The 16,123-nt window shown below is 28.3% G+C and overlaps 1 protein-coding gene across 2 annotated transcripts; it reads right to left on the bottom strand.

The window, feature by feature from the left end:
• Positions 1–9,850: 9,850 nt before the first annotated feature.
• Positions 9,851–16,067, bottom strand: LOC147813828 (uncharacterized). Of its 2 annotated transcripts, XM_087159386.1 has the most exons (4): positions 15,608–16,067; positions 13,929–13,972; positions 13,124–13,210; positions 9,851–10,129 (listed from the first exon to the last, which is right to left on the bottom strand). In XM_087159386.1, exons 1-3 carry the CDS (start codon positions 15,823–15,825, stop codon positions 13,170–13,172), a joined length of 303 nt encoding a protein of 100 aa, XP_087015512.1. In that variant the 5' UTR covers positions 15,826–16,067; the 3' UTR covers positions 9,851–10,129; positions 13,124–13,169. The 2 variants fall into 2 exon arrangements, with proteins under 2 accessions (XP_087015512.1, XP_087015511.1); XM_087159385.1 differs by lacking the exon at positions 9,851–10,129 and having other exon boundaries at positions 12,473–13,210.
• Positions 16,068–16,123: the final 56 nt, after the last annotated feature.

Raw genomic sequence — 16,123 nt, 5'->3', positions numbered from 1 at the left:
TAAATATTAAAAAAACAATTTAAGTGCTTATTAAAAATATATAAAAAATATAAAAGTAACTAAAAAATAAATAAAATAATTAAAATAAAATAGAACAGTTTTATAAGCAATCTAAGCTGCCCAAAGCATTTAATTTCATGAAGAACAATAAATTGGAAAATGTTAATAATTGCTGAGATAGAGTCTCATAATTGCCTGTTAGCGTTCAGTTAGTTAGTTATTAAAACTTTTTCATGGTTTTCATTTGTGCGTAATCTAAATTCTAATTATTTTCATTCAAGAAGTCTTTCAAAATATAATTTCATTCCTGTATTTAAATTACAAGTAACTTTGATATCTGGGTGGCCTACAAAAATTCAAAAAAGTACAAAAAAAATTCAGAGCATTTCACAGCATTTACTATTTATCAAAGATGATTAAAAAAAAATTATTGATTATTAAAAAATAATTTTATTGCGATAATCAACATTAAGCTGGAAACCTATTACTATTAAGCAATTTAAAAGACTTTTTCGTGGTTTTCCTTCGCATGTAACACAAATTTGATTACTTTAATTTAATCTTCATTAAAATAAATTATTCTTATAACTTTCATGAATATGATTGTATTCTGATACTCACGGCCGGATTATCCTATAGGCACACTAGGCACGTGCCTAGGGCCTACGAAATTCAGGGGCCTACGAAAAACTTGGGAGAAAAAAATTTATTGACCAAAATAATTTAGCTTTTGGCGATCGCAACACTCGAATACGCCATCTGGGGAGAGACCGGTTTCATGCCTTTAGCCCTACTCCCTTCCCTCTCCTCCTTTTTTCAGTTGTATAGGAATGTACTACGATATTTTCCCTTTTCTTAATATTTTTCCTTTTTATTTAATAAAAATATTTTTTAAAATTTCCGTGATACTGTTCCTTAGAACTATGTTTAACGCAATTTTCAGTTCCATGTAGCTTTCCAACTTAAAAGATTTTAATCTATATGAAAATCAAGAGAGAAACTAGCGTACTTCCTTCCTCTATGACTTTCCACACGCTAATGGGGAAAGAATGTGAAGTGTTGCCATAGGTAGAGAGTTCTGCTCTACGCCACCTGCAGCCCATTTCGATCGCCATTAAAAACAACAAGTGTATTTTGCACAAAATTATGAAGATACAAATAAAAATATAATATTTTTCGGTAATAAATTATTTTGCAGAATCTTATGATCTAATATATTACTTTTTTGCGATTTTTGGATTCAACGAAATCGTGTATTATGCTGTCGAATTCCAAACTACGCAAAATGTCGTATTCAATAGACATAAGTGCGAGAGATGCCAAACGATCTTGATTCATTGTTGAACGCAAATAATTTTTTATAAATTTTAATCTGGAGAAAGATCTTTCTCCTTCTGCATTTGATCCAAGAATCGACAAATATATTCTTAATGTAATGTGAACGTTAGGAAAAGTATTCACAAGTTTTTCTTTAATTTGAGCCTTCAACATTTCTTGTGCAGATTTATGCTCATACAAATTTGAAAAGAGTAAAAATTCATCTACAAAGTTTTCCTCTAAATCGGAAGAGTAAATTTTCACCAAAAATGGTATAATCGATATCAACTGCAATATCGGCAGTATGTCGGTATTGCAGATAAAGTTAGATAAACAAATTCGTAAATTAAAACCCATATTAATAAAAATGTAAAAAAAAAATATGCAAGAAAATTTTAGCGGGGAAAGAGGGGAGGAATGGGGGGGGGGCAAAAACGGCTATGCCTAGGGCCTACGAAAGGTATAATCCGGCTCTGTGCCTAGGGCCTACGAAAGATATAATCCGGCCCTGCTGATACTTAAATTGTTAATTACTTTGATCTCTGAATTGAATTAAGCATAATAAGGGTGTTTCATTACATTCACAAAATAAAAAAGCTCACACTTTGATTTCTGGGTTGAGTTAATAAGAAGAGCTTTTCGTTCTGTTCAGAAAGATGGTACCCTATCTATTAAGGATAATAACAATGAAAAAATGTTTATCTATAATTTTTACTCCGATACTTAAATTGCAAATTATTTTATTTTATATACCAATAACAGCGATCTGAAAAACATTTTTGTCTGTTTTTCATAGCGTGTAACGCGAAATTTGATAATTTTAATTTCAATTTAATCTTGATTATAATTAATTATTTTTACAACTTAATTATTTATTAACTTAATTATTTTAACTTAATTTATAATTAATTAATTAAAATAATTAATTAACTTAATTATTTTAACTTAACTTTAATTTATTTATAACTTAATTATTTTTATAAACATAATTATTTTTATAACGTAAATATGGTTTTATTCCGATACTAAACTAGCGAGTTACTTTGATTTTCGGTTAAAAACTACAAAAATTTGAATAACATCTCGTTATAGTCACAAAGAAGTCTCTCAAAGATGCTGAAAAATGATTCATTATAAAAAAAAATTCATTGCGATTACTGAACTTCTAAATGGAATCAAGCCATCTGAAAGATATTTTCGTGGTTTCCCTTCACGTATAATGCAAAATATGATTGTTTTCTCAAATTTTTATTCAAGCAAGGAAGAAAAATATTTATACCATTATTAACCACTCCAAAAACCAGAGTAAATGCTTTATTATAAAACTGATACGTCCAGAATTTGGAATTATGATGAACTTGCCTGTATAATTTGATTCAATAAACTGATTTATTTTCTGCTTCCCTTCTTACCATTATTATTATTTTTTTTTAAGTGAAAAATGATTCTTCTACATTACTGTTAGAAAATTTGACGGTTCATCAGGTTGTCTTTTGTCAACATCTGAATAAAATTCGAGCAAATAGTATTATATTTGTAATGGCGAAAATATCCAAATGATAAAATAAACATGAACTTTTTTTACAGTGTTAAAATTAAAAAACTTAAGTACTCGGGTTCCTATGATTTTATTATTTTACTAATAACTTATTCTAGTATGTTATATTGAAATATCTGATATATGTTATATTGAAATATCTGATATATGTATTTTGAAATATCTGATATATGTATATTGAAATATCTGATATATCTGGAGAAAAAAAAATTTCTAACCAAATGTTCTTTGAGTCAGGAAGAGACAAAAAATACCTGTTGATTTTTTTGAAATATGCTTTCTATCACAAACGCCTTAAAACTTTGTTCTCGATAAAAATAATTTCAGATGATTTTAATCCTTCATCTCTTATTAACCTCGTTACATCATGCTTTTGATCAAAGTTCAGCAGCGTGTGCGTTCTTTCTCTCCTAAATATTAATTTGATCCCTACACACGTTTTTTATTCCATTACTTATAAGGATTCGTAAAATATATATTAACTGCCCGGATTAGAGAACAACTGAATTATCTTCTTCAAAAATGGCAGTTATTTAATTTAAATTTGATACTTTTGTGTGTGATCATATCTCAGTGTCAACCATATCGGTGTCACGTATCAATGACATCCAATAAAAATCTAACTGTCAATGAACTTAACTGAGGAGAAGGAATTAACTGAATGCTTAATAAAATAAGAGCTTTCTTTGATGATATGTTTTTTAAATTAGTGGTGAAATCGTCTAATAATTATTTTTAAAAATCGTTGCAAGAAAGGTTTGCAAGCGTATTTTTTTTTTTCAGACTCATGCGAGTTAATTCAAATCAAATAAATATACTATATGTACTCTCTTTTTCTTTCTTCCGGATTCTAACGAATTAAATAGTATTCATACTTATCAAGGTATTTTACAACAAAGTGCTAACATAGTACAAAGGTACATATACTTGTATTGATTTCTGTGTATAGATTTTTTTTTCCTTCTATATTTGCTTTCGGAAATTTAGCTGTATAATATTTTATACCCAATTATGTAATTCTGTTGCGATCGTAATTTTTCTTAGAAAATTATTATTTAGATGATTAGTTGAATATTCATAAAGTACGTTAAGAAGAGGTTTGAAAAAAAAAGTAATCAATATCATGCGTAAATGCTTTGGTTTTTTTTCCTTCTTTTTTTAATAATGTGTTACGTTTGTTTTTTTAAATCATTCATTGCCACTTATTTAATTTAATTACATATAATGTCAGGATAAAAGCATATCTCAGTTTTTACATAAGCACGTGAGAATGTTTTTTTTCATGAAGTTTTCCTGCTGGTTTGTGTTTAGAGTGATAAATATTTGTTTCAAAACTATAATTTATGTATCTGCAACTGTATCTCAGGACTGACGTTTAGCAGTTAATTCAATAACTAGCATTTTATTCAAGTGTTCCACACGCACCCGTAACTCTCTAGAAACTACATTAAGAGGCACTACTCATGCATGTTCGTATCATATGCTAAATGAACACCAGTTATTTATTCTTCTAAGAATATGGTGTTTGTTTTACTTGCAAATTTCAGATCCCCATTTGTAGAGCACCCTGTTGACATGAATGAAATATTGTAAAACTCATATTGAATATAACTGTATGATATATTCTATATAGTGATTAACTCTTCTTTACTTGAATTTTTTTTCTAGTTAGCTAACTCTAGCAGAGATGACTTATGTGTCCTTTTTTTAGAATTGAACCTTTATCAATAATAATGATTTTTTATATGATTGGTCTGGGCATTAAATGAAATAAATATAAGTATATCGATTATCACTAAATGTCAAGTTTACTACGATGTATTGCAAATTTATTCAATTTCTTTTATTCGTTATGCAAGTCAATTTCCTGAAATTTTGAAATTTTTTTTATTCAAATTGACACTATTTAGCGATAAAAAAATATTTGGATGCATTCTCAGATGTATAAAACAAGCTTTTAAAAATTTTATATAAATTTTACTCAGGTATTTGATAACTTCTTTAATATTTACATGATTTCGTTATAATTTTTTTCTACAAATAACTAATTAATAACTGTTGTTATATTCATTTAGTAAAGTTAATAAACAGTATACGATTTGATAATTAAGAGTTCATTTAGAGCAGAAGACAGAACAGGAATAAATTTAACTTCATCATAGTTATATTCTCTAAACAATAACTGCCTTTTTTTTTCCGTAAAAAAATCACTGAATTTTAAAAATAAAACTATTTTTTTTAAGAAAATAAGATCAAGGCAGAAGAGATTAGATAAACAATATATAATTGATTTTAACAAATTAAATTTAGATATTAAAAAAAAAAACTTATAAGGATGGAAAATTTCTTTCTGAAATTAGATATTTGCGTAGATAAACTATTTCAGCTTAAAAATTGGGTTTTAACTTCTAAAATAAATTGATATAAATTAATACATTTAGTTATATTTTTTAATCAAACCATTTTATGTAAAATAATATGTTTCTTAAAAATCTAGCAAATCTTTTTCGTGCATAACATGACCCTGTTTAATCATAACGAACAACTGAAAATGTGTTTCGCTCATTATAATTATGTAAAGTCAAGCGTTAAGGCTAAATTAAATACTATATAAAAATATTTAAAAAATTTTCGCTTTTTTTTTAATTGTTATGTCTTTCTGTCTTGTGCATATTCCACAATGTGGTTAAGCACTGATTAATTCATTGTTTGCTTTTTTCAGTCCATACGAAGAAAAGGTATTCTGCTCACATGCTATAAATAAAAAGTGAATTTTGCAATCGTTCTTGAGGCACATTTCAGGATTTAAAAAAAAAAAAAAAAAACGAGTAACTCCTTAAATTTTCAGCGCAGTACAAAGAACAATAAAAAATACATACTCTAAATATTCCTCTACCGGTAATTTAAGAGTTTACGGTCTTCAGTAACACGGCTGAAAAGGAGACATGAAAACCTTTTTGTAAAGTTATATCACAAAAATTTTACTACATTTTTAATTAATACTAGAAAGACTGAAACTTAGTATTACCTATATTGCACTCTGAAAAAGTATTACTATGCATTCTGAAGGAGTAACTAATGCGTAAAAAAATTAATTTATGTAATTTTCACCCATACTGCCCTTTTACCTATAGTATTTTTACCTATATACCTATATTGCCCAAAAGCAGTCAAAATGATTGCATTCTGAAAGAATGGCTAATGTGTAAAAAAATTAATTTATGTAATTTTTATAATTTTTTATATTATCTACAGTTATATAACAAGCTAATAATAAATATTAAGGGAATAAAAATTACTTCACTTGGGAAAAAAATTTATGCATTATTATTCGTACAATTTTTGAAAATGAAAAAGCGGTCAAAATGACTTCCTTAGGCAATCTAGTGTTAAGTAAGATTTGTATATGCATTTTACACGGCATGAATATTACTTTTTTATGCGCAATGAATCTGAAATAAAGTTAATTAAGTTTTAGTGCTACTTAAAGGGAGAAAGAAAAAAAATTTTTAATTAAGAAATTTTCTACTTTACTATTAAGTTATAGTATAATGTTTAAATTTAGGATACATTTATCCTATTAAATATTAATAGCGGATTGTAAATTTGAGATGTTATAAACTGGTTAAAATCACAGAGCTTAAATTAACTTTGTATATACACAGCGTGCGGTCCTCAAGTTTGATTTATTAGATTTTGCTATTTTTACTAGCACTATTATGCGAATAAAAAGATGTTAGATCAAAATTCTAAATCTTTTGATTCTTCAAATCGATTTTTACAAAATCTTTGAATTGATATTTTCTATCAACAAAGATCTTCTGAAGAGATGACTGAAAACTAAATATCAGGACAAATGAGGATAGTTTTATATGCAACCAATTTATCAATTTTGTTCGTATCCATCCTTTTATTATTGTTTTGTCTTAAATTTCTCCTTAAATCATCTTAGAGGCTATGTAAACAAGAAATGATTGGTTGTAGACAAGACATTAATATATAATTTATTAAAGAAATACATAAAATAATAAAAAAATTATTTAAAATTATCAAGATTTCTGGAGAAGTTTATTTTTTATACACTCAAGAGCCAAAACATTATGACCACCCCTACATTTTGCAACGAACTCTCCTGGATGACGTGGAAGGTACGTGATCAGGTGGAAGTGGTATTAACTGTTGCTGGAGAGTTTGAAGAATCATTCTTTCACTTACTTCTGTGTGTGATAGGAAAGGCTGCGGATCTAAGCGACTTTGATAGAGAGCAGATTGTAAGGGCTCGAAGGCTCGGAACAAGTATTTCCGAAACTGCATGACTCGTGGGTTGTTCGCGATCTACAGTTGTTAGTGCTTATGCAAAGTGGATGAATGACGGTGAAGCCAGCAGTAGACGACATGGTGTTGGACTTTCACACGCTATCAAAGAAAGAGGTCGTCGGGGATTGTTTCGCTTGGTGAAGCAAAACCGGAGCCAGACAGTGGCTCAGCTGACAGCCCAATACAATGCAGGGTCAAGTAGAGTAGTATCAGAGCACACTGTTCAGCGGGCACTGTTGGATATGGGGCTACGCAGCAAACGTCCCACTCGTGTGCCTTTGCTAACCAAGCGTCATCGCCAACTACGCCTGCGCTGGGCCCGGGAACATCGCGACTGGTCCATGAATCAGTGGCAGAGAGTTGCCTGGTCAGATGAATCACGGTTTATCATTCATCCCACCGTGGCAGTGTCAGGATACGCTGTCTTCCAGGCGAACAGTTGCTCCCTCAATGTACTGTAGGTCATACACAGGCAGTGGTGACGGTATCATGCTTTGGGGGACGTTCTCTTGGGCGTCACTGGGGCCCGTGGTTGTGGCAGAGCAGACCATGAATGCTACAGGGTATCTGAACATCATTGCGGACCAGTTGCACCCTTACATGGCCTCTGTTTTTCCAGCTAGAAATGGAATTTTCCTACAGGTCAACGCTCCGTGTCACAAGGCTCAAATTGTATTGGACTGGTTCCAGGAACATGACGCTGAATTCCAGTTAATGTCCTGGCCACTTATCTCACCGGATCTCAATCCGATAGAACACATTTGGGATGTCATGAAACGGCAGCTCAGAGTTCAAAGACCACTGAGTCGCAATATCTCGGATTTGTGTGACCGTTGCTTAAACATCTGGTACAATCTGTCTCCGGCCATCTACCAAGGACTTGTGGCATCCATGCCAAGGCGGGTTGCAACTGTGTTACGGGCTAAAGGTGAGCCAACTCGTTATTAAGAGGTGGTCATAATGTTTTGGCTCTTGAGTGCATCATTACAACGTTAATTATTATACCGGTTGTTCATTCATTAGTTCGATAACGAATCCGTAAAAACTTGTTGCAACATTTCCCATATTTCAATAGCATTTCGGAGCAGACTTCTACGAATTTGATATCTGGTCCTAAACTTTTTGTTACAATAAATTTCGGTTGTAATGTAAAATTTAATTTTAAATGAACAATTTTTTTTAAATTAGAATATTACACCCATAAGGAAATTCAAACATTGATAATATAATTTGAACTTCTATTCCTTAATATTTATATTTTTCGTAGGATGTGAAAATATTCTAACTAATATTTACAAATAAATTCATTCTAATGAAACTCTACATAAAAGGCATTGTATGCTATTTTGTAATATTATTAAAATTTTTACCGTCCCGCAGTGGACGTTAAGACACGGTTCCCAGCAGATCACCGAAGTCAAGCATCACTGGCTACGGTCAGTGTGCGGGTGGGTGACCACTTGGATCAGTCTGTGTAGGGACCGAGGGTGTGCGGTATTGGTCCTCGCTAAACTGTGCTACCGTAAAGTGCTCGACTTCGCGCGCAGGTCGTCGGGCTACCGAAGCGGGGTGCCATCCCTTCCGCAGAGGATCAAAATTGTGATGGCATGTCTTCGGATCATCCTCCGGGATGTTTCCCGACCGTCGCCAATAGCCCATTGTGCAGCTCTAGTGCGACGTAAATTAACAACAACCAAGTAAAAAACTTTATTTGAATTAAAATAAATAATTTAATTCTTTGTTAAAACATTTAGCAGTTTTTTTTTATAATTCTATTTTAAAACAGAATAGGTAAATCCTACAAAGGTAATTGGACCTTTTTACTCTCATTTAAAATAGTATTGTTACTTGTGACTAATGACATAGATAATGAAATGTTTAAATAATTATTATTAATGGCTTGGTTAGGAATAAAATTTATGGTATTTATTTATGCAGCAAGACTAAACTACAAAAATTTAAAGAAATGAAGACAAAATCAGACGAAATTGGAAAAACCCATTCCTTGAAAAAACCTGAATCGGTTCTTTCAGGGATTCGATATTTTTAAAATTTTTTTTTAAAGTTTTTTAAAGTAATAAATGCATTTATCCAATACTGCATTATTTATAAGTATATTGTGTTATGCCTAAAAGTTTCATAAGAATTTCCATGTTCTTTAATATTAAAACTTTCATTATGTCAAGAGAAAAATAAAACAAGATATCTTTAATTTATAAGTAATTGAACTATATACCTACCCTGGAAAAAGGACATTATATAATTCTGAAGAACAGCATTTTTATGTATAGAACTGAGGAGCAAAGAGCCAGCATAACTCACTCCTATACATATGCTTCCAATACATTTATATTTGTAAGTAGACTTGTTAACATAATGTATAGGAAAAAGGGAAATTTCTTACTTTTTATTAAAATATTAATGGTAGAAAACGTTTTTATGAAATACTTTTTAAATAGTCTAATAAAACAACTTTAATTAATTGCCTAAAATATTTTACCACTGAAAAAATTAAGTTAAAAAGTCCCAACCCTGGTTTTTTGCTCCATAATTAGCTGAATTTCATGGCCCTGATAAATTTTTTTAATAAATATTTTAGAACTTTCGTTCAATCATTATGGAAAGAGATACACACACACACACATATATATATTATTTATAAAATAATTTGTGGTACATTGTTAGTATGCATTTGCATTTCATATTAAAATATTGATACTGATAATATTGATATTGAGCTAATTGATAATGTTCATGAAAAATCATAGTAATTGTTAAATTTTCTACACTTTAATTACAGCCTAGCATAAATTTTTATAAATAGTGAAGCAAACAGATTCTTCTAATTAGAAGAAAACGATCACAGTACAGCTTACAAAAAAGTCACTTAAGTTCTAAAATTCCACTCATGAAAAGATTCCTGAAAATTGTAATAATCTGTAAAAAAAAAAAAAATTAAAAGCATTATATTTATAAAGATAACCCTGAATCAATTTTCTTAACTCAATCAAATTAATATAAAGTCAATATAAAATATACTACTATATAATATATAAATTCTGTAAATAACCCATGCATTATTAAATATATCTTTAAAACTAATTTAAATGTATACTAAATCAATATTTCCACTTCCTTCATAATGTTGATTTGGAGTACTCAGAATTTTTGAAGAATCAAAACTGGAATTTCAACAAGCACTGACCTGGCAATTCTGATAATTCTCAGGTCAGAGTAGTTAAAAATTCAGTGGATGAAAGAGCCTTTTTTTCTACATTTAAGGATGCATCACATTAACTGATGATCATAACAACCTGGAACAAAACTACTAGCATTGCAACTGCATATACAAAACATGAAACACAACTTGTGCTTTTTCAATTATTAAAATTAATGAGCTCTTAATATTAATTTAAAAGTATTATTTATAGTAGTAATGTAATCATAGCATCATTAAACAAGTAATGAAGTATGTAAACAGAAAACTTTAACACATGTAATCTAAATTTTAAAAAGTAGCAATATAATAAAATGTAAAACAATTTTTTATACCATTTGAAGATATTTATACAAAGAAAATTGGTAACTTATTAATGGTAACTTTAAATTTAGGGTGTAATATACTAATTTAACCTTCAAAAGAGGAAAAAAAAAACTGATTTCTTCCCAACCGTGTATTATTAAAGTATAACTTATTAGTCATTCATATTTCCTTTCAAATAATATTCAATATATACAAGTAACTAATTCAAATATGCATATTTTCATACTATTATAAGTAACTATATCCAATATAATAATTAGAAGCACAAAAAATTGCTTTACCCCACATAGATATAATGCAATGAAAAAGATACCTAATTAATTATAATGTAAGAGATTAAAATATCTACAAATATAAAATATGTCGGAAGTGCATACCAATTTTAGATTTATGCAGAGAGGCAGCAACAATAAATGACTAGCAAGTGAAATTGTCACACTAACAATTATTTAGGCAAGAAATGTGACACTTATACTTACTCAGCATCAACACAAGTCTTTGACAGCATGTATTCCAGTAGGTATTTCTATTCCGACAAACTATGGTCATAACAAGCAATTTCATCACTCCCATTTAAGACAAAGACATGCTGAAGGAGCTTTTAAAGGATACACCTGATTAGTTGATGAAAAGAAAGTCTCAACTTGCAACAAATCTAGATATGCAAAACACGAAGACGCACAAATTACAATTTGTGATACAATTGCTACTTACTTGTGCTTCTTCTCAACTATTCAAATTCTATACTAGTCTCTCCATATTATTCTGAACTATAATATTAGATTTAAAAATGTCATTTATAGAAATGTTTAATAAGTAGAATCTTACAAATAATAAAAAACGTAAACACAAAATCTAAAACTTTAATGTATGTAAAATTTAATAAAGGCAATAAGACATAGTAAAAGTACATTGAAATTCTTCATATTTCTTGCAATTAATTGTTTTACTCACTACAACAAAAAATAATTTGGACTTTTAACCACAAAAAATGTGTAAAAAATAATGATGCGACAATAATGAAACAAAATTTGATGAGATACCATATTAATAATTATGTAAGATATTAAAATACATATAAATTATATATACATATATTTTTAATAGAATTTTCTTTATATAAAACTATAAATATTAATAATAGATAAGGTTAATATAAAATATAGTACAACGTAATATATTAACTCCGTAAACAAACCAAGATTAAATATATCTTTAAAACAAATTAAAATTTATACTTATTCAATATCATAACTTCCTTCTTAATGTTGATTTGACAGAAAACTGGACACGACGGATCAAAACTGGAATTTCAACAAGCACTGACCTGGAAATCGTAATAATTCTCAGGCCAGCATGGTTGAAAATTCAGTCGATGAAGGAGCCTTCTCTCTACATTTAAGGATGCATCACAATAACTGATGATCATAACAACCTGGAAGAAAACTAAAAGCATTGCAACTGGATAAACAAAACATGAAGCACAAATTGTGATACAACAGAACTTGTTCTTTTCGATTATTGATTCATGAACCCTTAATATTATTCAAAATTTTAATATTAATTTAAAAATATCATTTATAGTAGTAATGTTATTCTTGCATCATCAAACAAATAATGAAGTATGTAAGCATAAAAACTTTAGCACATGTAATCCAAATTTCAAAAACTAGCAATATAATAAAATCTACATTTTAAATTACCAAGTCCATGATTAATTCCAAGAATTTTTCAAAACTTTACAAAACACAACAGCAAATTTAAAAAAGCATTATAATAACATTAATTGAAATGATTGGTATAGCCAAAACTGTTGTAATCTGCATCCTCAGTTGATTTTTAATTTAAAAAACAGAATAAATAAAGAGTTGAAGCAATAAAATAGCTGAAATATACAAAAGCAATTAATTTCTTTTTTGCAAAATTATATTCTAAAAATACTTTTCTTGCTCATTGATAAGGAAAGAAATACTTGATTTTTCAGTTCTAATTTTAGAATAAAAAAAATAAAAAAATTGCCAATGACTGGCTTGCTTCAACTTGCTAAATCAAGGAAAGTTGATAACTTCTTATTGGTAACTTTAAGTTTAGGGTGTAACATACTATTAATTTAACCTTTTATTCAAAAGAGAAAAAAAGGGGCTTCTTTTCAACTTTGTATTGTTAAAGTATAACTTAAGAAATAAATAAATAATGGTTTCAAGAGAAATAAATAATGGTTTCTACATCTAAACTGCTAGTAATAAACTGTGCTACTGGATAACTATGCCCAAACTATGTAACTGTAGTTTATTTGAAAACATGATAAATATTTGTGTTATGAATTATGCTAATACTACTAAATCAGCAAGTAAAATTTAAATAGAATCAAATATTAAAAAACAAACCTCATATTTCTTTTAGACTGCCTCTTATACCACACAACTTGCAAACTTAATTCTGGTTTTTCCGATCAGACAGTAACAGACTGATGGCTGAAATAAGAAATTTTTAAAAAAATAACATAAACAACTAACTTTCTGATACAAGAACTATGTTAACCTTAAAGGGGAAAATACAAATCTTTAAAAAATAACCACAGCATCAAACCAATATTAACAAAAATATGGTTTAATAATAAAAGTTTATAAACTTTTCATTGCTTTTTTTTCTGTTTTCTTCTTTAGCCCATATGTCATTTAGGGAGAAAAAAAGAGACCTTACATTACTTTGAAAGTTTTATAAGTAAAAATCAACCATGTTGAATACTTATGCATGATAATTCATTTATTAAGAGGTAAGATTTAAATACTTTTAAAATCTTTCACCATTTTTAGAGATTGAATGCTAAAATAATAAATTTCTAAAATTGATAAAGCAAATAGAATAAATAATTTTTAAAATAATTAATATAAAAAATATATTAATAAATTTATTGTTTAATAATAATAGAGGAAGATAATAACCAGCAAAACATTGACTTTTTCTTAACCTACATTTGATTAAAGACAAATACTGATAAACATTAAAAGATATTTATTTTGACTTTTATTATTTTATTAAAATTTTAATTTGCAAACAGAATACTACAACAATATAGTTGAAGAAAAAAAACTAAAACACTTAAAATGCCACAGTTAATATACAATTAGTTGAATAATCAAAATAAAAAACATTATACTAGTAGCAATAGTACTAACTACTGATACTAACTGAAATACTCGTATTGGCTCCTCTTAATCTGTCTGTCATTTAAGCTAAAAAAAGAATAAAATTAGATGAATCTCTGTGCAATAGACAAATTTTTATTACAGTAATCTCTCTACTTAGTTTTGTATAATGTTACTTTGTATATACCAAATATATTTAAAGTGAAAGAGTATTTATAATTCAGGGGCGATCTTCCCTCTGTCTTCCCTGTTCTTAGCGATCTTCCCTCTGTCCCTCAGGGGCAGAACCACAACCGTTGTGAGAATTAGTACTTAAATTAACTCATAACATTCTATTGCCTCTAAACATTTTTCTCCATTGTGTAAAGTAGTACAAAGAAGAATATCAGGGAAAAAAACACTTTCTACTGAATATTTTTCCTTACAGCATCAAAGTGCTAAGTCTGATGCAGTTCTTTGACTACTCTCTCTTGTTTGAATGGGCTGAGTTGTGGTGATCAGGCTTAAATGTCAAGACAAAAGTACAATGTTTTCATGAATCTAGTTAACATATATATAAGTAAACATAAAGTCGTGTATACATACACTTTCTTTTTAGCAACTTAGTCATGCATTCTTCACAGACTGAATATTGCCCTGTCAGTTTTAATGAATGCCATCTTTGCTAATACATTCATCTGCGACAACATCAATATCTCAATAAGGTTAAACATTTAAGAAAACAGTTAAATATGTCACCATGGAATCCCTTAGTAAAAAGAGTAAAGGGGACAGAAGTACAGAAGAAATAAGCAAGGTTTGGTTTACATAGTAGTTTTTGACTTTAACATTAACTGTAAAAAATCTTGGAATTTTGAGAAAATAAAAATTATAGATAGAAAAAAATATAAATAGTTTGTAGTAAATGAAAAATTTAATTTCAAATTAAAATCTAAATAAGTTAATTTAAATTGTTATTAATTTGTTAATATGAGTTATATTCTAAAGAAATATAATAATTTTATATGCATTTGAAATAAAAATTAAATTATGTGTACAAATTGTTTTGCACATAAATGTGATACATATAGAATAAAATTTCTTGATTATAGTATGCATGCTCATAATTTATGTAATAGTTTAGACAATCTAAAAGAATAATAAGAGCAGTAATTGTGAACGAAAATGATAAATATTATCTAAAATTCAAAATAAGAATTTTTCTGTTTCTTTACAGATTCATATTTAGAATTTCTTTTTAACATAAGTTTATAATAAAATTGAAACAAAACTATTTTGAATATGATTTAAGAACTCTCCCCTGTTATGAAGAAAATTCAATACAAAAGCTTCCTATCAAAATAAAATTTAATTAATATATTTTCTAGAAAAAAAATCTCTTTGTATTATGTCTCTGAAATAAACGTAAATCAACTCATCATTTAAATTTAAGAAATTTCATTACTAAACTGCGTTGCTAATTTTAGACAATCTAACTAAAGATTTCTGGAAACATGGAAAAACCTTGATAAATGAAAATTTTTTCTTTTGGTTTATGATTTTCAAAAATACATAAATTTTACACATAAAGGAAAACAAACTATGTAATTTAAATTCTAAATCTTTGCATTTTCAGGAAATTTAGTATGATCTCTTAATATTAACAAAATCTCATGATTTTTTAAAATATAATGCTTTTAAAACATACACTTATATTATAAATCTTTAATTAATAAGAATTACCTGTAAATAAAATTTTCATGATGACAAAATATAAAATCCAGCTCAATCAAATCTAGAAAATGGCTTTGAAAAATAATTTTGTTTATGATATGACAGGAAACTATAGATGCAAAATAACTGATTTCAGTAGTTGCAATATATGGGTAGCAAGTAAAAATATCCAAGGCATTTTGAATTAATTGAGCAAATGGTGCAGCTCTTAGCATTCGAAAGAACATTGGAGATAATATAGTAAATTTACAATTAAAAATATGACTTACCTAGCGAATTCGTTTCATTGCTTAATCATTCCGAGTACGTACAGCTCAAACATTTTCGCCATTTTCAATCACGTTCAAAAAGCGGGCATCCAAGCAGTTGGCGATAGATTTCGTTTGGCAATCACCCATTTCAGCTGATCGCCAAAGTTTAGGGTTATAAGAGGGCGGTCAGCCAAGACAGTGCGTTTTTATTAAAATTTAATAAAGATTTAATATTTTTATGAATGTAAATGCCTGTTTTTATTAAAATTTTTAC

This window comes from Parasteatoda tepidariorum, chromosome 3 (genome assembly GCF_982258835.1).
Source record: "Parasteatoda tepidariorum strain Cologne lab strain chromosome 3, Ptep-v5.0, whole genome shotgun sequence".
Lineage (NCBI taxonomy): Eukaryota > Metazoa > Arthropoda > Arachnida > Araneae > Theridiidae > Parasteatoda > Parasteatoda tepidariorum.
Note: the sequence above shows the minus strand (reverse complement) of the source record. Positions and strands in the feature narration are given on the sequence as shown.

What these genes read in the sequence shown, in the direction of transcription:
- LOC147813828 (XM_087159386.1), bottom strand. Translation starts at nt 15,825, where the DNA reads ATGTTCTTTCGAATGCTAAGAGCTGCACCATTTGCTCAATTAATTCAA. An exon ending in CATGAAAATTTTATTTACAG is followed by an intron (nt 13,973 to 15,607) that starts GTAATTCTTATT and finishes TTCTTTTTTTAG; the next exon opens with CTTAAATGACAGACAGATTA. An exon ending in GAGCCAATACGAGTATTTCA is followed by an intron (nt 13,211 to 13,928) that starts GTTAGTATCAGT and finishes TTCTTATTTCAG; the next exon opens with CCATCAGTCTGTTACTGTCT.